This window comes from Myotis nattereri, assembly GCF_964212035.1.
Source record: "Myotis nattereri genome assembly, chromosome: 5".
Taxonomy (NCBI): domain Eukaryota; kingdom Metazoa; phylum Chordata; class Mammalia; order Chiroptera; family Vespertilionidae; genus Myotis; species Myotis nattereri.
This window is the reverse complement of record NC_138080.1, coordinates 68,361,780-68,384,896: the sequence shown is the minus strand read 5'-3', so window position 1 is coordinate 68,384,896 and position 23,117 is coordinate 68,361,780. Positions and strand designations below refer to the sequence as shown.

General features: G+C 39.3%; 1 protein-coding gene across 1 annotated transcript in view; it reads left to right on the top strand.

Annotated features, from left to right (window-relative positions):
* Positions 1 to 23,117, top strand: part of HSPA4L (heat shock protein family A (Hsp70) member 4 like) — a 51,969-nt gene that overhangs the window by 7,559 nt on the left and 21,293 nt on the right. Inside the window, exons 2-12 of the mRNA XM_081091757.1 lie at positions 1,345 to 1,402; positions 3,779 to 3,919; positions 4,489 to 4,611; positions 7,124 to 7,223; positions 7,675 to 7,808; positions 13,387 to 13,631; positions 13,757 to 13,833; positions 15,303 to 15,454; positions 16,358 to 16,470; positions 19,183 to 19,316; positions 22,568 to 22,767. Of these exons, the coding sequence (XP_080947883.1) occupies positions 1,345 to 1,402; positions 3,779 to 3,919; positions 4,489 to 4,611; positions 7,124 to 7,223; positions 7,675 to 7,808; positions 13,387 to 13,631; positions 13,757 to 13,833; positions 15,303 to 15,454; positions 16,358 to 16,470; positions 19,183 to 19,316; positions 22,568 to 22,767 (1,477 nt within the window). The remainder of the gene's footprint in view (positions 1 to 1,344; positions 1,403 to 3,778; positions 3,920 to 4,488; positions 4,612 to 7,123; positions 7,224 to 7,674; positions 7,809 to 13,386; positions 13,632 to 13,756; positions 13,834 to 15,302; positions 15,455 to 16,357; positions 16,471 to 19,182; positions 19,317 to 22,567; positions 22,768 to 23,117) is intronic.

Sequence of the window (23,117 nt, the reverse complement as noted above, 5' to 3'; positions counted from 1 at the left end):
GGAATAAAGAAGGGGAAGAGATTAGCCAAAGAACATATACGCATAACTCATAGACACAGACAACGGTGTGCTGATGGCCAGAGGGAGGGTTGTAAGCAGAGGACTTTGCTGACCTTAGTCTTTAGGAGAATTTCTCTGGGTATCATATTGAGAATAGACATACACTATATACTGGAAATGTCCTCAGCAAAACACATATTAAAATGCTTTCTCTTCTTTTAAGCTTTTATTCAGAAATCACCTTTACTACTAGCTTTTTCTAAACCTTATTATCTAGATGTGATTAGTCTCTCTTTTTTTTTTTTTTTGCTAATGTCACTCATAATCATATTCTGATTTTTTTAATAGACTATTAATTATCCAAAGAGAGTGATTGTAGCTAGTATGCACACAATGCCTGTAACTATTTGTTAATTAAATAGTTACCTTAGTTACAATGGAAATCATGGAAATACTTTCTTGAATCATTACATTATTGATAATAATGTTACTCTATACTTGCTTTTATAAGCAGAATTACATATAAATGCAGAAATAAAAACAGTAATTGTATTGTTCAAAGCATTTACCTATACTCAATTAATACAGTCCTATGAGCAGGTGTTACCATTACTATCTACCAGATGGGAAATTGAGGAAATAATGGTTAGGTGATTTCCACAAGGTTATTTACTTGTATTGTAGCAGAGCCAGGATTTAGATCCAAGCAGCCTGTCCTTACTGAATACAGTTAATTTTATTTATTTATTTATTTTTTTGTTAATCCTCATCCAAGTATATTTTTTCCATTGATTTTTAGAGAGTGGAAGGAAGGGAGGGAGGGAAGAGAGAGAGAGAGAGAGAGAGAGAGAGAGAGAGAGAGAGAGAGAGGAAACATCAATGTGAGAGAGACATATCAATTGGTTGCCTCCTGCACACTCCCCTGCTGGGGCTGGGAATTGAACCTGAAGCCTAGATATGTGCCCTTGAATAGGAATTGAACCCGTGACCCTTAGGTGCCAGGGCTTATGCTGGAACCACTGAATAACACCGAGCAGGGTGAATCCAGTTAATTTTATTAGTAAGTCACAAACCAATAGAATTTGAAAAACAATTTTAGAAACCAACACAGTGTTGCCACCAATAGAACATTTTTTAAAAGTATAACATTTATTCTAACGACTATTCCATTTCTTATGAAAGTTTAAAAATATGTAAAATTCTGATTTTAGATAACCTCTTTTTAAAATAGTACATGATTATATTAATCCTTTTAATTTATTTTTATATAAGGTGAAGTGGAATAATAGCACATTGATATAAAAACACCATAGGAAACAACATTGTTTTTTTTTTTCCTTTTAGGGCCTGTATATCTTTGGGATCAAGAACTAGAGCCATTGGAAATGCAGCTAAGAGCCAGGTAAATTGTTAATGTAGATGTTTTGATTTATAGAAACAATTAACTGAATCTTGGTAACTGAGCTCCCATTTTACATAAATTAAGAGTGAAAACAAAGAGTAGGGAAAATATGGTAGATACTAAACCTTTGTATTTTATTATATATATTTTGCTTTGGTTTATAAAATTTTTAAATTTTATTTATTAAAAATCTTTAGTTGTGAAGTTAGGATGTGCCATCATATAGCATCAGTTTTTCACTGTATAGTCATTTTTCTATGGGATATCCTATCTAGAACATATACTTCAATAACAAGTGAATGATGTCTTGGTAAAAGAAGGTAGGAAGAATGGAGGAACTAATTTCCAGAGGAACCCAATGTGGCCACCAGTACTTTACATGGAATCTGTTTAAGTCTTCATATTTCTAGACTTCTGAAATACTTATGGTAGCACATTCATTTTTAATATTCCAGGCTACAGGTTCATTGTCCATGGACTTTGTTTTTTGCCCTGAACTAAAAACCCTTAATGATTACTTTTTAAATTTTAATGTATACCTGGGTCTTCTTTTCTTCATTATTAAGATAAATTTGTTTAATAGGGCTTTTTCTTCATGACTTTGTAGGAATAATTGCTCATTTATCCAGGAATTTTTGATTACAATTTTTATCAAGTTTGTCTTATAATTGGTCTAGATATGAATGTTTGTATCTTCTACTTTCATCTGTATATATAAAAGCCTAAGCAACCATCCGGTCATTTGATTGCTTGACCGGTAGCTATGATGCGCACTGACCACCAGGGGACAGACACTCAACACACAGGCATGGAAACATGGAACAGAATGATGAATTTCAGAGGAAAGGGAGGAGGGAGAAGGGTGGGAAGAGATTAACCAAAGATCTTATATGCATACTGGAGGCCCAGTGTATGGATTCATGCATCGGTGGGGTTCCTTGGCCTGGCCTGCGGGGATTGGGCTGAAATTGGCAGTCCGAAATCCCTTGAGAGGTCCTCCGATTGCAAGAGGGCGCAAGCCAGGCCAAGGACCCCATCGGTGCACGAATCTGTGCACCGGCCTCTACTTTGTACATAAATGTTGAGTTGGTTCCAAAATGACCCCTTAACTAAAGTTTACATCTCATATTCTGGCTGATCTTCTAAGTGTATCATAGATATCAGAGTCTCTAAAGAAAACAAACTATAAAGTTATTTCTCCTAAAGAGCTAAAGACCAACATGTTAATTCAGCATTCCTGCAGTTTTCATCTCATAATTGAAGATCAACATCTATTTGGCTTTTAAAGGTCACTAAGAGGGCACCAATGGATCTCAGTTATATTCTATTGTTAGAACTACATGTTCTAGTTAAAGAAAAAATTGCTTTGCCAAAGTACAAGCCATTTACTAATTAGCACTTTAACTTAGCACCATGCTTCATGGAAGGAGTTTTAATTTACTAGCCCAGGAGCAATTCGTTGTAATCGAAGCAACATAGTAGTACATGAGAAATTTCATAAAGAATTACGTATTCAGAGGAAAAGGAAGATCGGACAATAAAGAAACATTTTAAGTAAAAAGTGAAAGTGGAAAGAAATAAGAGAAATCAAAGATACTAATTTTCTTGAGCAGCGATTTCAACCTTTTTCATCTCATGGCACACATAAACTAATTACTAAAATTCAGTGGACACCAAAAAAAAATTTTTTTGCCAATATTACAAAAAAATATATAATTTTAATTTATTTACAAAATTAATAATAATGATAGTGATTACCTACCCTATTGCTCCAAAGTGATTTTTTAAAAACTCAGGTGCCTGTACTTATATATAAGGAGTTCTGGTACCAAGAATTAATCAATCAGACACAATCAGATGCAACTCTATTATATGACCTATATATTTATGGTTCAAGACAAGGCATTCACACTAGATTGCTATTGTCATGTTGGCTGTTGTCATTTTTTATTTGACAATCTAAGGGAAAAGGAGGTCAGGTATTTCATTTTTTAAAAATTCTTGTGGCACACCACTTGAAAATCGCTGTACTAGAGCAAAAGTATTGAGGAAAACCAGACACAGGTTGTAGATAGGTTTTATTATTTGAAAAATATTTAAATTTTATTCTTTCTTTTTTGAAGACAGTAATTTCAGTAATTTTATATCTAACTTTTCTATGAAAGGATGAAAATTTGGGGGGGGGGGCAATAGTTTAGATGCATATGTTCTCATTGTGTATAATTTTACTATTAGTAGGAAACCAGAAAAAATGAATGAATGTGTGTAATTCTGCACTTGGATGTGTAGGATAAAGAGACTTAGTGGTTCTCAAGTAATAGCATAATGTTTTATTTGCATTTATTAAGTAATTGATAAAGTGTTTACTGCCAACAGATAGTCACAAATGTAAGAAATACAATTCATGGCTTCAAAAAGCTTCATGGACGATCATTTGATGATCCTATTGTGCAAACTGAAAGGATCAGGATTCCCTATGAGCTGCAGAAAATGCCCAATGGAAGTGCAGGAATTAAGGTAAGTTTATATTTCCAGAATACAAACATATATTTGAATTAAAGGAACCACTAACCGGTTTGGCTCGGTGGATAGAGCATTGGCCTGCGGACTGAAGGGTCCTGCGTTTTATTCTGGTCAAGGGCATGTACCTTGGTTGCGGGCACATCCCCAGTAGGAGGTGTGCAGGAGGCAGCTGATCGATGTTTCTAACTCTCCATCCCTCTCCCTTCCTCTCTGTAAAAAATATATAAAATATATATATTTTTTAAAAAGAAACCAAATTCCATATTTTTTTCTTTATTGTTAGCTAGGAAGTTGAATGATAAAAATTGCTTTTGTGGGAGGTAAGGATATGGAACAGGTAAAGACACTTTGCAAATAATTTGCTTGTAACAGTGTGTTAGGCACTGAAACTTCAGAACTAAGAGATTATAACACTAGAACAATCTTTTTGGAATGTAACTTCCTTGAGCAATGACTTTGCCTTTTTCACTATTGTATATCCAGCATGTATAGTGGAGATTTTCACAGAATATTTATTGGAAGAATAAATGACTCAATAAAAATTTCTCAACTTTTGGTTTCAGGTGCGGTACCTAGAAGAAGAGAGACCTTTTGCTATTGAGCAAGTTACTGGAATGCTGTTGGCTAAGCTTAAAGAGACTTCAGAAAATGCTTTAAAGAAACCAGTAGCTGACTGTGTGATTTCAGTAAGTTTTACTTCAGTAATGAGTACTCTTGAATCCTATTTTCCAGTGTACTGCAGTCCTTCCTTATCCATGGGGTTAAGTTCCAAGACCCCCAGGGGATGCCTCAAACCATGATACCAAACCCTATATCTGTACTATGTTTTTTGTATGCATTCATACCTTTTCTCTTAAAGAAAGGAAGCACTTTACAGCTTCTCTTTGGCATATTCAAATTACCAGCATTACTACTCTTGCACTTTGGGGCCGTTATGAAGTAAAAATAAGGGTGAGTTGAACACAAGCACTGTGATTCCACAATAGTCAATATGATAACTGAGATGGCCACTGTGTGGCCCCTGGGCAGACAGTGTACACAGCATGGATACTTGGGACAAAGTGGTGATTCAGCCAGGCAGGACAGAGCAGGGTAATACTAGATTTCATCACACTACTCAGAAGAGCATGCAATTTAAAACTTAAGAATTATTTATTTCTGGTATTTTCCATTTAGTATTCTCAGACCTTGGTTGACCATGGGTAATTGAAACCGTGGAAAGCGAAACTATGAATAAGGGAAGCATCCTGTATTAATGTTACATTGAAATGCTTTTCTTCCCTTTCTTTATTGTGTCTGCCCTTATCCAGTAAATAAACTAAATCTAGTTTTACTTTTTTGTTGTTGTTAATCCTCACTGGAGGATATTTTTCCATTGATTTTTATTTTATTTTATAGAGAGTGGAAGGGAGAGGGTGAAACACAGAGAGGGAAATGTCAGTGTGAGAAAGACACATCAATTGGTTGCCTCCCATATGAGCCCTGACTAGGGCCAGGGATTAAGTTTGCAATTGAGGTACATGCCCTTGTACGGAATCAAACCCAGGACCCTTGGGTCCACAGGCCAATCGCTCTATCCACTGAGCCAAACTGGCTTGGGCTCTATTTTTACTTTTACAGTAAGAAGAAATTATCTTATTCGGTAAAATTCAGGAGTGAGTTTCCCAAAAATCATTTGTGATAATCAGTGAATCTTTTTTTTTTTTTTTTAATATATTTTATTGATTTTTTACAGAGAGGAAGGGAGAGAGATAGAGAGTTAGAAACATCGATGAGAGAGAAACATCGATCAGCTGCCTCCCGCACATCCCCCACTGGGGATGTGCCCGCAACCCAGGCACATGCCCTTGACCGGAATCAAACCCGGGACCCTTCAGTCCGCAGGCCGACGCTCCATCCGCTGAGCCAAACCGGTTTCGGCGATAATCAGTGAATCTTAAAAAAATACAACTAATATATGTGATTAGTGGCTGCTGTAAATGCCACTTCTCCCTAAGAATCTTTCCAGGGAGCACTGACTTTCCCACCTCTAGGGACTTGAACATTGTATCTCAAAGGTTGAAAATTCCCACATGGTACTTTGAGAGTGTGAATATTCTGTATCAGAAAGAAGAGATTTATTTTTTAATGATAAATTTAATATATTTCTAAAGTTTTGACATAATGCATATACCCATAAAACCATCACTGTCAATATAATAAACATATTCCTTTGTGCCTTTTTAAAGATAAAACATGTTGGTTATATAAGCTGTATAATGTGATGCTTTCATATCATAGTGAAATGATTAGTGCTGTCAAGCTAATTAAAATTAAAATATTCATCTCCTCATATGGTTACCTTTTTATTTATTTATTTGTGTGTGTGTGTGTGTGATGAGAGCACCTGACCTACTTTCTTACAAAATTTCCTTGATACAATATTATAAACTATAGAGCCTGTGTTATATATTAGATGAACTAAGGTATTTTTTCATAGCCAAACCGACATAAGTTGGTTTCATAAGCCAAACCAACATTTTGGAAGTCCTGCAGTATTATTCCATATTATTCCTTGCTTTACAATTGTTTGTACTTTAGGTCACCATTTTATGATATAGAATAGCCAAACTTAAAAACAAAACAAAAACAATGCCCATCCCCCTGGGTCTCTCATAGTGCCCCATGCCAGAGCAAACTGTGACCGTGAACCATAGCCTGCAGGCACTGAAGCAGGTTACACAGTGGGCGGGGGAGTGGAAGGGGGTGCGGGTTGGGTGGAAGAGTATGTTTTCTCATTTATTTCATTAAAACACCATTCTTGCCCTAACCTGTTTGGCTCAGTGGATAGAGCGTTAGCCTGCAGACTGAAAGGTCCCAGGTTTGATTCCGGTCAAGGGCATGTACCTTGGTTGCAGGCACATCCCCAGTAGGAGGCGTGCAGGAGGCAGCTGATAAATGTTTCTCTCTCATCGATGTTTCTAACTCTGTATTCCTTTCCCTTCCTCTCTGTGAAAAATCAATAAAATATATTTAAAAGAAATTATCCGGCTTTAGATCTTCCTTCTTTAAAAAAAACACACACACACAAAAAACACCATTCTTTGCCTTAAGCTGTACGCAAGTTTTAGTGTAATTTACATTTTTTAGCTGATGAAATGTTTAAGTAAAACATATTACATAAATTTAATATACTTAATTGTTGTTTTTAAATATCAGATTCCTAGCTTTTTCACTGATGCTGAGAGAAGATCTGTGATGGCTGCAGCCCAGGTTGCTGGTTTAAATTGTTTAAGATTGATGAATGAAACTACTGCAGGTGAGCACTTTGCTGTTTGAAATGACTATCAAAAAATACTGTTACTTTTTAAAAATTGTTATGTACTGGTTCCTGTAAGCTTTTCTATTTGGAGTATAAAATTTTGGCATGTTTTACATTGGCTATAAGAATCATTAATCTTCGAGAGTTATAGATGAGTAAAGAAAAAAATAACATTAAAAACATTAAGAGGGAGGGCGGCTCGGGCCCCGCCGCAGGCTCCGGCCACCAGGGGGCGCTGCGCCTTCCTCTCCCGGAGCAGCCAGCTGCCCAGTGGGTGTGAAAAAAAAACACCAAACAAACATTAATTAAGCAAATTATGAAAAGTTAATTTGAAATTAATAATTTGTATTACTCTACTGTGTATTAAAGTGTGTAGTATCAAAGTGATTTATCTGTCTTCCACATGACTGCTATACTGAAAGTAACCTAATTCTTTGTTCTTGCACAGTTGCACTAGCATATGGAATTTATAAACAGGATCTTCCCTCATTAGATGAGAAACCAAGAAATGTAGTATTTATTGATATGGGACATTCTGCCTACCAAGTCTCACTTTGTGCTTTTAACAAAGGAAAACTTAAAGTAAGTGATTTGCAATATTTAGCTTTAATGGTTCAGAGCATTTAAGACCATATAGAGAACCTTTATGTCTGGGTTTAAAATCCTGTCTCTGCCACATGAAAACTGTGAACTTGAGCAAGTTACTTAACCTCTCTAAGTCTTAGGTTTCTCACCTGACGATAACATTAGTAACTATCTCATAGAACTTTTAAGGACAAAATGAGTTAACGTATACAAAATGCTTGGAATGCCACATAGTAGATACTATAATATTTGTTAGCTATTTGTATTACTGTTGAGGTGTTACATTAGCTATCAGATAATTTTACATATTTATCTATAAATATACATAAGGAAACATTTATAAAAATTATTCCATTGTTTTTAGAAACCTTTGTATCTAGGAATCCTAATCAAAATTTTTCTATAATGTGGCATTATTTACTTCTATGTGCTTATTTTCTTATAGTCTGTATTTGGTTTTATATTTATTTTTACATTGGTTATCTTATCCAGACTTGCACATTCTCTCTCTCCATTATGTATGTGTGTAGAATTGACTAGAAGATGAAATGCTTTGGGTTATCCAACACCTTTTAGAGCCTTTTGTCTTACCTATATATATAAAAGGCTAATATGCTAAGTGTCTGAATGTCTGACCGGTCTCTATGACGTGCCCACAAAGCAACACTTGGCTTCCCCCAAGTGAGACACAGGCCCTGCCACCACCCCAAGCGACAGCCCACCAAATCACAGCTGACGCTGCTGCTGAGACCCCATGGCACAAAATGTGGCCCACAGCCCAGCCCAGCCTGGAAATGGTGGCTGTAGGTGCCAGGTAATGACATCATGTAGCAATGCCCAGCTTCCTTTCCCTAGCAATGACTAGCCTCCTTGCAGTTTCTTCAGCCCAGGAACATGACTTGCTTTATAGCCAGGTGCAAACATTTCACACTTTAACCAAATGTCTGTGAAGCGTTTTCCCATGCCTCATCTCATTTAATCCTCACAGAAGTCCTGGAGTAAATAGGAAACTTGGTGGAATCCTATTTTCTTTTCATTAGTCAGAAAATGGAGATTTAGGAAGTTTAGACACTTGACCTGACTGAAAAGAAGTAAGAAATGGTGGACCTTGAAAATGACTTTAAGTTTTCACACTGCACAGAATATAGTCAAACACTGCTGCAGTTAAATATTTTACCCTTTGTTCTCCTTGCATGATCTACAATAATAATCTTCTTCATGTTGATATTTACCACTGTGTTGCTGACAATTACCTGAAAGAGAAGTTGGAGTGCTTCACTGGGCTGGAAAAAGTTTAGCTAAATCAGAAAGCAGGTCTAATTAAGCAAGTTTATCAATATATATATAAAGCTCTCACTGATGCCATATGCACGGGTTTGTTTCAATATGTCATTGTCAGTCGTGAATTTGGTTGACACTTCTATCATAGAGAAAGGGCGAATAGCGATATTAAAATATTTCTTCTAATTAATTTCCTTTCAATGTGCATGAATTTGTGCACTGGGCCACTAGTAGTTTATATAAACTAGAGGCCAGGTGCACAAATTTTTGTGCACTGGGGGGGGGGGGGTCTCTCAGCCCAGCCTGTGCCCTCTCGCAGTCTGGGACCCCTCGGGAGATAACTACCTGCTGGCTTAGGCCTGCTCCCGGATGGCAGAGGGCAGGCCCAATCCCTAGGTGCAGCCCCTGGTCGGGCTCAGAGCAGGGCTGCTTGGGGAGTTGGGGCGCCGCCCCCTGTCATGCACAGAACAGGGCGGATTGGGAGATTGCGATGCCACCCTCAGTCACGCTCAGGGTAGGGCCGATTGGGGGGTTGGGGCACTGGCCCCTGTCACACTCAAGGCAGGGTCGATGGGGAGGTTGCGGCGCCACCTCGTCACGCACAGAGCAGGGCCGATCAGGGGGTTGGGGCTCCATACCCTGTCACGCACAGAGCAGGGCCAATCGGGGTTGGGGCGATGCCCCCTGTCACACACAGAGCAGGGCCGATCAGGGGGTTGAGGAGCTCCCCCTGTCACTCACAGAGTAGGGCCGATAGGGGAGTTGGGGCACCGCCCCCTGTCACACACAGAGCAGGGCGGATCAGGGGGTTGGGGCGCCACACCCTGTCACACTCAGGGCAGGGCCAATGGGGAGGTTATGGCTATACCCCGTCACACACAGAGCAGGGCCCGTGGGGGGCAGTTGGGGCGCTGCCCTCTATCACCCACAGAGCAAGAATGATCAGGGGGTTGGGGCGCCGCCACTGTCACACCCAGGGCAGGGCCAATGGGAAGGTTATGGCTCTACCCCGTCACACACAGAGCAGGGCCGATCAGGGGGTTGGGGCGCCGTACCCTGTCACACACAGAGCCACAGGGTGATCAGGGGGTTTGGGCGCTGCCCCCTGTCACGCTGATCCCGGTGCCGGGAGGCCTCGCGGCTCCACTGATCCCGGTCCTAGGAGGCATATTACCCTTTTACTATATAGGCTAGAGGCCTGGTGCACGGGTGGGGGCCAGCTGGTTTGCCCTGAAGGGTGTCCTGGATCAGGGTGGGAGTCCCCACTGGGGTGCCTGGCCAGCCTGGGTGAGGGGATGATGGCTGTTTGCAGCTGGTCACACACCCTTCAGGGTGGGGGTCCCCACTGGGGTGCCTGGCCAGTCTGGGTGAGGGGCTGATGGCTGTTTTCAGGCTGGCGGGTGACTGAAGCTCCCAACTGCTCCTTTTTTTCTTTTTTATTCTGGGCCAGCTTTAGCTCTGAGGCTTGGCTCCAGCTCTTAGGCCTCGGCTGCTGAAAGCAGGTATCTGGTTTGTTTGTGTTCTATAATCGAAACACTGTTTCAACTCCAGCTCTGAGATCCCGGCTGGCTGAAAGCAGGTTTCTGGGGTTTTGTTTAGATTCTATATTTGTAACAATGTTTCAAACTGCAAGCTCAGAGTTTGGCAGCGGCAGGCGGGGAACATTGGAGTCCTCCGTCACTGAAGCAAGCAAGCCTCATGTTAGTTTCAAGCTGCCTGGCTGCCAGCCACCATCTTAGCTGGAAGTTAATTTGCATATCGCCCTGATTAGCCAATGGGAAGGGTAGCGGAGTGACACCAGTTTGCATGTTTCTCTTTTATTAGTGTAGATAACATCATCCTTCATATCAGAAAATTAAATGGAGATGACTCACACTGAATGTAAGGTAGTTTTCTGTAAATTGGTTTCATTCTTGGTAGTTAGTCTTGAATTTTAATTTAAGGAAAATTAAATGAAAATTTTCTTTCCTTTTTAGTAAATACCTTAGAGTAGTGATCATAGAACCCTTCGAAAGTTTGGTAAAAGTTGTTCTCTCCAGGAGGATGCACATTTGTACAAGTCACATATCGATACAATTTTGCATTTAATTTTGCATGATACTGGACCGTGTGAGAAGTCTGTGCATGGATTCCCCGTGCTAGTCTGCGGGAGGACATTCCAGTCAGATTACACTCACTTCCTACCATCATGCTTACCACTATTCCACCACCCATCCTTATTGGGGGAAAAAAAATGCTGACGGAAAACACAAACAGTGGGATTCCATGTTTTAGTAGTCACTTTGTAAGTAGTCATTTCTGCCCTCTACTGTAGGGGGAGAGACTACACGTCTTGGTCCTATGATTTCAAGAGCTCTGGTGTTAAAGTTCTGTGACTTCTATTCCTGTTCCACCTGATTGCTAGCTGGGGCTTATTGCTCAGCATGCTTACCATGTCAAATTCTTGTCTTTCTTCTTCATACTTTTCTGTGTTCTTTTTTGTTATCTCATGTATTCTTTTGTTTTTCTGTATTTTTATAAAAATAGCCTAGTTTTTTTTTTTTTTAAATAATTGAAGTTCTACTCCCTGATCTATAAATTGACCAATTATAGTATTTTAAGTTTAACCTTTGGATCAGCTTTTCTTGGGTACTTTATTTTTGGTTATATATTTATGATTATTTCTTTGTTCTGTTAAACTGTTTTTGGCCTACCTGTTCAGTGCTGTTATAGAATAAAAAGGTGTGTAATGGTAAAGTTTTAGTTGTTGTAACTCACTTATTTCAGAACTAGAGTCCTAGTGCACAAAAATTTGTCTACTCGGGGGGGGGGGGCCCTCAGCCCAGCCTGTGCCCTCTCCCAGTCTGGGACCCATCGGGGATGACCACCTGCTGGCTTAGGCCCGCTCCCCGGGGGATTGGGCCTAAGCTGGCAGTCAGACATCCCTCTCGTAGCCCAGGAGCCCTCGGGGGATGTCCACTTGCCAGCGGGGAGCAGGTCTAAGCTGCAGTCTGACATCCTTAGCGCTGCTGAGGAGGTGGGAGAGGCTCCCACCACTACCACTGTACTGGCAGCCATCAGCCTGGCTTGTGGCTGAGGAGAGCTTCCCCTGTGGGAGCACACTGACCACCAGGGGGCAGCTCCTGCATTGAGCATCTGCCCCCTGGTGGTCAGTGTGTGTCATAGTGACCAGTCATCCCCAGTCGTTCTGCTGTTAGGGCCAATTTGCATATTAGCCTTTTATTATTTAGGAGTTCCTGGCCAGCCTGGGTGAGGGGCTGATGCCTGTTTGCAGGCTGGCCACAGCCCCTTCAGTGTGGGGATCCCCACTGGGGTGCCTGGCCATCTGGGTGAGGGGCTGAGGGCCGTTTGCAGGCTGGCCACAGTCCCTTCAGGGTGGGGGGTTCCTGCTGGGGTGCCTGGCCAGTCTGGGTGAGGGGCTTAGGGCTGTTTTCAGGCTGGCTAAGCCCCCCAGTGGGGTCCCTCACCCTATGAGGGTGTGGCCAGCCTGGGTGAGGGGCTGATGGCTGTTTGCAGGCTGGCCACGGCCCCCAGCCTCCCAAGCTCCCAGTGGAGGCTGGCTGGAAGCAGGTATCTGTGATTTATTTGTCTTCTATGATTGAAACTTTGTTGCCAGGAGTGGAGGCCACAGCCGGCTCAGGGCAGGTGGGAAGCTTGGCTTCCTCCATTGCCTAGGCAACTGAGCCTCCTGCTTGTTCCAGCTCCATGGCCTCCATCTTGGTTGGGTTAATTTGCATATAGTCGCTCTGATTGGCTGGTGGGCATGGCTTGGGGCATAGCAAAGGTATAGTCAATTAGCATCTTTGTCTTTTATTAGTGTAGATTAGTGTTATTTTCTTTAAATATATTTTTATTGATTTAAGCGAGGAAGGGAGAGGGAGAGGGAGAGAGAGATAGAAACATCAATAATGAGAGAGAATCATTGGTCGGCTGCCTCCTGCACATCCTATACTGGGATTATAGCCCACAACCTGAGCATGTGCCCTAACCAGGAATTGAACCATGACCTCCTGGTTCATAGGTCGATGCTCATCCACTGGCCAGGCTAGAGTTATTCTTAAATTATGATATGTTGATCTGTAACCTAAAGCAGATAATTCAGAATGGGTAAATATTTTGGCTAAATATAAATTATAATTGAGATAAGTGACTTCAAATTTGGCACCCCAGTGATTTTTGACAAGTTTTTTGGGTTTGATTTTATTTTAATTTTTAAAGGGTATTTTTGTTTATTTGTTTGTTTGAAAACATCTATATTTCTGAAAATTCAGTTCTGGTTTTTTCAATTAAACAGGTCTTGGCTACTACCTTTGATCCATATTTGGGTGGCAGGAACTTTGATGAGGCTTTAGTAGACTACTTCTGTGATGAGTTCAAGACCAAATATAAGATAAATGTGAAAGAAAATGCTCGAGCCTTGTTGCGTTTGTATCAGGAATGTGAGAAACTAAAGAAGCTAATGAGTGCAAATGCGTCAGATCTTCCACTGAACATCGAGTGTTTCATGAATGATCTTGATGTTTCTAGTAAAATGAACAGGTACCATGTATGTTTTCAGTTGGGAAAGTGTTTGCTTATTTTATAATGTTTACATTCTGTTATTTTAGAAGATATGCTTGATATTTAGGTCTCAAAATAGTGAATTTCATTTCATTTTTCCACAGGGCTCAATTTGAACAATTATGTGTTTCCCTCTTTGCCAGAGTTGAACCACCATTAAAAGCAGTACTGGAACAAGCTAGTAAGTGGAGGTTTTTAGACTAACCATCGAAACTGTAGCATGGTGTTACTCATTTGAATGGTATAGGACAGCAATTTTCAACCGGTGTGCTGCAAGAATTTTTAAAACATATATATACCTGACTATTTAATCAGGGGCAATGACATTTTCCCCCCTTAGATTATCAAATAAAAAAATGACAGCAGCCAGCACAACAATAACCATACACTGTGAATGAATCAAAATTATACCTATTTTCTTGTGAGATCAGCAATAAATATAATTTTGGTGTGCCACAGAATTTTAGAAATTAGTTTATATGTGCTATGAGAGGAAAAAAGTTGAAAATCTCTGGTGTAGGAAATGGTAAAACTATAAACCTTCATCTGTTTTTTGAAGATTTGTATTTCTCATTTTAGAGGAGGAGATTATGACTCACTCTTTATTCATAAAAATAAGGTAGTAGAAATCTGGATTTTTGAGAACTTATCCTGGTTCATTTTATTGTTTATATCATAAAACTAATGCTAGTAAAAACTGAGGTGTTTAGAAGATTTCTAAGATGAAAGTAAAGTAGAAATGGGACCCTAGCTGGTTTGCTCAGTGGTTAGATCATTGGCCTGTAGACTGAGCGGTCTGATTCCGGTCAAGGGCACATAACTCAGTTGCAGACTCGATCCCTAGTTCTGGTCTCCCCAGCTCTGGTCGGGGCACGTGCAGGAGGCAAGTAATCTATGTGTCTCTCACATCAATATTTCCCTTTCTCTCTACCTCTCCTCCCTTCCTTCCACTCTCTCTCAACATCAATAGAAAAATATCCTCAGGTGAGGATTAAATATTTTTTAAAAGTAGAAATGGGGATATGCTTGCTTGTTGTCAAAGTTTTTGGTAATAATTAAAAGTACCTTCTATGGAAAAAAATTATAATTGAAAACTGTTCCCAAGGAAAAAAGTGTATTTGTCCTTTAAAAAAATTTCTTTCTGTGTGGATTTGGGAGGTGAAAGATAAAACATTGAAGGACTGTGGAGAGTCCCTTTAAAGCCCATGAGGCCCTAGCTGGTTTGGCTCAGTGGATAGAGCATCAGCCTGCGGACTGAAGGGTCCCAGGTTCGATTCCAGTCAAGGACACATTGTGGGCTCGATCCCCAGTAGGGGGCATGAAGGAGGCAGCCAGTCAATCATTGATGTTTCTATCTCTCTCTCCATTCCTCTCTGAAATCAGTAAAACTATATTAAAAAGAAGTAAATAAATAAATAAATAATAAAGCCCAAAGGTGCTTGTTGTTATTGTCACTCCATCACCAAGTGCAGTGCCTGACACATAGATAGTATTTATTAAATTTCACCTTTTATTTGCCCATCTTCTTTCCTTTTATTCTTGTTTTAAGCAAATGAAAAAATTCACTTTTTAATAAAGTACTTTCCAAGGTCTACTTTTTACATTGTTACAAAGATTACCTATTTTTCTCAAAAACATTTTGCTTTCCAGACTTACAGCGTGAAGACATAAGTAGTATAGAAATTGTAGGAGGAGCAACTCGAATTCCTGCAGTAAAGGAACAAATCACTAAATTCTTTCTTAAAGACATAAGTACCACATTAAATGCTGATGAAGCTGTTGCAAGAGGATGTGCATTACAGGTATGATTAATATTATTTTATTTTGGAATGTATATTTTTCCAGAAATATGGTGACTGACCTAAAAGGAGTTTAAATATTATCTATTCTAACCACTTGTCAATAGGCTAAAAGTAAATTGAAATTATTTCTGAAAAGTAAGTCTTATGCCTTTCCTATTTTTTATTTTTGTTAAGGATATTTTTATTGATTTCAGAAAAGAAGGGAGGTGGAGAGAGAGATAGAAACATCAATGATGAGAGAGAATCATTGATTGGTTGCCTCTTGCAGGCCCTTTACCAGAAATCAAGCCTGCAACCTGGGTATGTGTCCTGACCGGAATTAAACTGTGACCTCCTGGTTCAGAAGTCGATACTCAACAACTGAGCCACACCAGCCAAGCTATTTATAATTATACACTATCATAAAACAGTATGTTTATAACTCTACTGAAATAACATTTATTTTATGAATCCATATAATTATTCCGATTAAAAATTCTTTTTTGGGGTTTTAAAATATTTTTGTATTAATTTGTATAAGGTCACAGAAAAAGTACTCTGACGCTTTTATTAAAAAATACATTTTTTATTGATTTCAGATGAAGAGAGAGGGAGAGAGATAGAAACATCAATCATGAAAGAAAATCATTGAACAGTTGCCTCCTGCACGCCCTACTGGATTGGGCCTGCAACCCAGGCAAGTGCCTTGACCAGAAATCGAATTGTGACCTCCTGACTCATAGGTCGACACTTAGCCACTGAATCACACCAGCTGGGCAACACTTTTAAATTTTAACTAGTTTTACCATTAAACAGTAATTTTTAAAATGTAACAATTTTATTGCAAGGACTTTATTAAGCAGTTTAATCAAGGGTAATCTAGTATGTGTTTTGATTTAAATATGATGTCCATTTTATTGGCAGTGTGCGATTCTCTCACCAGCATTTAAAGTGCGTGAGTTTTCCATAACGGACATTATTCCCTACTCAATCACATTACGATGGAAGACCTCTTTTGAAGATGGAACTGGGTCTGGGTAAGTTACTTTTTAATATGTTTGTGTTTTTTATTTCAGAGAGAGAGAGAGAGAGAGAAACATTGATGTGAAAGCGAACCATAGATCAGCTGCCTTCTGTACACCCTCTCCTGGGGATTGCGTCCGAAACTCCAGGCATGTGACCAGGAATCAAACCAGCAACCTTTTGGTTGTGAAGCAAAAAGCACCCAATCAGAAGAGCAAAAAGAAAAAAATAATCTAAAAATATGAAGATAGTATAAAGAGCCTCTGGGATAATTTCAAGTGTACCAACATTCAAATTATGGGGGTGCCAGAAGGAGAAGAGAGAGAGCAAGATATTGAAAACCTATTTGAAGAAATAATGACAAAAATTCCCCTACCTCGTGAAAGTAATAGACTTACAAGTCCAGGAAGCATAGAGGCCCCCAAACAAAAGGAATCCAAGGAGGCCCACACCAAGACACATTATTATTAAAATACCAAGGGATAAAGACAAAGAAAGAATCTTAAAAACAGAGAAAATCAGTAAGAAGATAAAAAATATGAACAATATCAAATGGCAATAAATGTATGTCAGCAATTGAATCTAAAAATCAAAGTAAATGAACAAAGAATCTAATGAACAAAATAAACTGATGAATAAAATAGAACCAGAGGCATGGAAATATGGAACAGACTGACAAATCTCAGAGGCAAAGGGGAGGAGGGGCAGGAAAAGATTAACCAAAGAACTCATATGCATAGTAGTGACCTGGTGCATGGATTTGTGCACATCGAAAGGTAATTAGGAGATGGCCAGCAGGGTGAGACTGGATGAGAGGCTGGACACGCCCTGGAGCCAACCTCCTGCAGTCCCTCCCAGACAAATACACCTGGAGCAGTGCTGTGGCTCGCAGGGCGTCTGTAGAGTGAGCGGGGTCCTTCCAGCAGGTGGGGTCCCTTGGCCTGGCCTGTGGGGATCTGGCCAAAACCAGCTCTCCGACATCCCCCGAGGGGTCTCGGAGTGCGAGAGGGCACTCTGCAAAGTTACTGTCTTACAGGGTGTGGAACACAAATGTACAGTAAAGCTGATTTGGGGCCAACAGTGCCCCAGCAACAACAACCCACGTCCAAAGGTGGAATTGCGCGGCCCCACAAGGAATCGGAATCTCTCCTCTCTGGTTCCGGGGTGCATCACCCAAGAACTGTTGCTGCCAAGTCACCGCAGCTTGACAGCTCCTGTGTTAAGCATCTGCCCCGTGGTGATCAGTGCACATCATACCTACTGGCTGGTCGGATGGTTGGACCTTAGCCTTTTACATAGATAGATAGATAGATAGATATAGATATAGATAGATATAGATAGATATAGATATGCATTACCTGTGGACACAGACAATAGGGTGTTGAAGACTTAGCTCTGGGACAGAACCAGGTGGAGAGGGGCAATAGGGAGGTAAAGGGGTTTATCTGTAATACTCTCAACAATATAGATTTAAAATAAAGAAAATATATACAAAGTTAAATTTTAAAGTAAATATATCTTAGTGACTACAATAAGAAAATAGAAGGTATTGGGTTCTTGAATACTAGGATAGAGAAATGGTCCATGAATGTGAAAACTTTAAACCTTGCCTAATTAATAAGATGATGCTATGTATTGAAGAATGTGTTTCTGGGACACTCTAAACAACAGTTATAAAACTGTTATACTACTTGATGAATAGGAATTACTTTGTAGGTTTTTAAATTGCCTGTACTGGAGAGAAGAAAATACTACAAATGACATTATTACATCAACTTAAAAGATTGAAATATGGATTATACATTAAAGTGTCAATGTAAACTTATAAAGTTGACAGTTGTACTGTTGTCATATTAGAGAATATCCCTATTAGGAAAAACACATTGATGTATTTAACGGTAAATGGCCATAAATGTATGTAACAGCCTCAGTTGTTTCAGAAAAAAATATACACATACATTGACAGTGTGTGTACACTCAAATTATGAAACAAATGGGGTAAAATGTTAATAATAACAAATCTAGGTTAAAAATATATATAGTGCCCTAGCCAGTTTGGCTCAGTGTGTAGAGTATTGGCCTGCAGACTCAAGGGTCCTGGGTTCGATTCCGGTCAAGGGCACATGCCTGAGTTGCGAGCTCGGTCCCCGGTGGTGGGCTTGTGGGAGGCAGCCAATCAATGATTCCCTCTCATCATTGATATTTCTATCTCTCTCTTCCTCTCCCTTCTTCTCTGAAATCAATAAAAATATATTTAAAATATATGTGTGTGTGTGTGTGTGTGAGTGTTACTCTGTTTATTCTTGCACAATTCTGTAAGTTTGAAATTCTTTTCAAATAAAAGTTCCTTTTTAAAGAAGCTAGAATAAAAAAAGTTCCATATGAAAGTATTTTGGAAACTAATGGGTAGGATTTGGTCCTCAGATGTAAGCAAAAAACATTTTTAAAAAATCTATCTCTATTGGCCTTAACATATACCTATTCTCAGGTACTTTTTTTTTTTTTTAGTAGAACTATTACGATGACAGACATTCTAAAATCTTTGAGCCATAAGCCTGTCAAAATCCAGGTTAATAGTACAAACAATTTATTTTTCTATACTTTGTGCATGGAGAGAGGCCTTTATAATTGCTACTTATGAATTAAAAATGAGGTGGATTCTGTAATTATTTTCATAGGCAACTTTCTATTTGTTTTAAACTGAGTGTTTTCTCACTCCATGTTAGGGAATGTGAAGTATTCTGTAAGAACCATCCTGCTCCATTCTCAAAGGTCATTACATTCCACAAGAAGGAACCATTTGAGCTAGAAGCATTTTATACTAATTTACATGAAGTGCCTTATCCTGATCCAAGGATTGGTAAGAGAAAGTTCTCATGCATTTTTTATTTTTATAAATAATATGTTAATATTTGAATTAAGGAAACAAATAAGTTGATAGTTAAGCTAAGCCAGCACTGGATTTTAAAAGAAAGATATTCCATACCTTTTTCTAAAATGTACTTGTTAGTGTTCAGAGTTGATTTCTGGAATAACAGCAAAGTTTGAATATTTTCAATTCATTTTGACATCTATATTTAAAGTGTTCTGTAATTGTCCTAAAAGGTTTGGGTAAGGATTATTTTTTATGGAAAAAGTCTAATCAGTAAATTGAAATTGTACTGCCAGACTTACTATGCATATATTCTGATTTTAAACTTATGCTCACTGGTGGCAAATAGAATGAACATCATTAGATTGATATGAAAGTGAGAATAGGAGACTGTAATATCCATTTTAGTTGAGTAATCTTCCTAAAAAATACAAAAAAACCATGATTTTATATCATTTGAAAGAGAAGGGGTCTGGCCAGCGTGGTTCAGTGTTTAAAGTGTCAGCCCGTGCACCAGAGGGTCTCAGGTTCAATTCCGGTCAAGGGAACTTACCTGGGTTGGGAGTTTGATCCCCAGCCCCTATCTGGGTGCCTGTGGGAGGCAACCAATCAACATGTCTCTCTCACATTGATGTTTCTCTCTCCCCTTCCCCCCTCCTTTCTACTCTTTTAAAATCAATGGAAAAAAATATCCTCAGGTGAGAATTAACAACAAAAAAAGAGAGAAAGAATAATTTTTAAGTTTTAAAATTCTCTATATGTATTGCTTTTATTGACAGACTAGAAAAGGAACATTATAAATATTTCAAGTACATTATTTAAATCATAGATATTAATTACTGAACGTGGTATTCATTTGCTAGGATTTCTTAATAAAGTACCACTAACTGGGTGGCTTAAACAATAGAATTTTGTCTCACAGTTCTGGATGCTAAAAGTCTGAAATCAAGGAGCTGGAAGGATTGCTTCCTTCTGAGGACTGTGAAGGAGGGATCCATTCTAGGCTTCTTTCCTTGGCTTGTAGATAGCCATGTTCACATGATATTCTCTCTGTATATCTGTCTCCAAATAAAAGTATCAGTCATTGGATTAGAGTCCAGTCTGATAACCTCATTTCAACTTGATTAACCTCTGTGAAGACCTTATCTTTAAATCAGGTCTCCTTCTGAGGTCCTGGAGAGTAGGACTTCAATATATGAAGGGCAGGGAGGAGAGCATAATTCAACCCACAACACAGGCCCATATTGTTTACTACTCATTTTTTCTGCCTAGTATTCCTTCTCTACTATGGGTATCCTTATTTGAGATTTTTTAACATTAGAGTTCTTTTTTTTTTTTTTAATCTTCACCTGAGGATATGTTTTTATTGATTCTAGAGCAGCGGTTCTCAACCTGTGGGTCACGACCATCGGAAAACACATATAGCATATCAGATACTTATATTACGATTCATAACAGTAGCAAAATTACAATTATGAAGTAGCAATGAAAATAATTTTATGGTTGGGGGTCACCACAACATGAGGAACTGTATTAAAGGGTCGCGGCATTAGGAAGGTTCAGAACCACTGTGAGAGAGAGGAAGGGAGAGGGAGAGGGAAAGGAACATTGATATGAGAAAGAAACATTGATCGGTTGCCTCCTGACCAGGGATTGAACCTGTAACCTAAGTCAGTGGTCGGCAAACCCATTAGTCAACAGAGCCAAATATCAACAGTACAACGATTGAAATTTCTTTTGAGAGCCAAATTTTTTAAACTTAAACTATATAGGTAGGTACATTGTTGTTAACTTAATTAGGGTACTCCTAAGCTGGCCTTTGCTAAAAAATATCCTCAACCTGAGGGGTCGACCTCAGCGAACGTACCCCCACTTCTTCTAACACCACTTCTTCAAAATAGACTCGCCCAGGCCAAAAAACCGACTTCTGTGCATGGGCCACGAAGTTTCAGTCACACTGTATGTGCACGCCTGCACATGGTATTTTGTGGAAGAGCCACACTCAAGGGGCCAAAGAGCCGCATGTGGCTTGTGAGCCACGGTTTGCCGACCACTGACCTAGGTATATGCCTTGACTGCAAATCAACCCGCAACCTTCTGGTATACAGGACGATGCTCCAACCCATTGAGCCACCTGGCCAAGGCAGCATTAGATTTCTTTTTTTTTCTACTTACATAATTTATTACTTAATGTACTTATATATTTATTTTTATATTTACCTTAAGTTATAAAGAATTCAGAATAATTGCATAATCTATAAATATCTCTATATATCAAAATGTTGATTTAATGACTTGATGGTGAATGTTTCGTCATTTGTGTTTCATCCCTCTACCATTTTAATTTTGAAAAATTGCCGAGCTATAAGAAATTGAAGGAATAGTTTAGTGCAGTGGTTGCCAACCTTTCGGACCTCATGGACCACCAGTGGTCTGCGGACCACCGGTTGGCGACCACTGATTTAGTGAATACCATACATTCACCTAGATCCAGTTGCTAACATCACAGATACATACACTTTTTGACAAACCGTTTGAAAGTAAGGTATAGATATCCCAACAACTCACCACTAATTACATGTCATAGGTCTCTTAAGAAGAACATTCTCTTACATAAAGACATCATTATCATACCCAAGAAATTTAACATTGGAATAATACTGTTTACTATACAGTCCATATTCAAATTTCTCTGATTATCTACAAAGATATTCTTTGTAACTGTGCTTGAAAAATTAATATGACCTCTGTAGGTATTAGTGACTGGATAACAGCAATTTTGCTATAGGAAAAATGCAGGAAAATTTTAAGTCATTTTATTTATGAATTACCAAGATGATTATGATATGCATAGCTTGTAGCAAAAAGGGGTAATTTTATATTTGGTTTTCAAACTCAAAAATTTGAATTTTATTTTGGTTTTAGAGCATTAAAAACATACTTAAAAGTTATATTGCCTTGAGTCAGATTGTCCTTGGTTAAAATCCCAACTCCTCTTTTTTCTAGCATTGTTGATTTTGGACAGGTTACTTACTCTTTCTGAGTCTTAATACCAAATTTATTAAGGTATGAAAATGATCTGGGGAAAATACCTGTCCCACAGTAGTTAATTAGGATGTGGTAATAATTTTACAATTATTTTCCAGCATTGGAAAGATGATAGTCAAATTACTGAATTTAATGAACTGTATGAGTTAATCTGAGGCCCATGTATTGATCAAAGCTTTTTTTTCTTTAAGGGAGCTTCACTATTCAGAATGTTTTTCCACAGTCTGATGGTGATAGTTCTAAAGTGAAGGTTAAAGTTCGCATTAACATCCATGGAATCTTCAGTGTGGCTAGTGCATCAGTAATTGAGAAGCAAAATATAGAAGGGGATCACAGCGATGTTCCTATGGAGACAGAAACGTCATTTAAGGATGAAAGCAAAGATGATGTGGTATGTAAAATCCTGTTTCAAATTCCTCTAATTAAATATAGAGTACTAGAGGCCTGATAAATGAATTCATGCACCGGTGGGGGTCCCTTGGCGTGGCCTGCAGGGACTGGGCTGAAACCAGCAGTTCAACACCGCCTGCCGCTCCCGCTCATCCCGTCCCCGCAACGCCAGGGGGAGGGACCGTGGGAGGTTGGCCTGCCGGGCCCCCCCAATTGGGGCCCTGGGGGAGGGACTGTAGGAGGTTGGCTGGATGAGGGGGAGGGGCCACGGGAGGTTGGCCAGCTGGGGGGAGGGGCCGTGGGAGGTTGGCCGACCAGGGGGAGGGACCCCAGGGAGGTTGGCTGGACAGC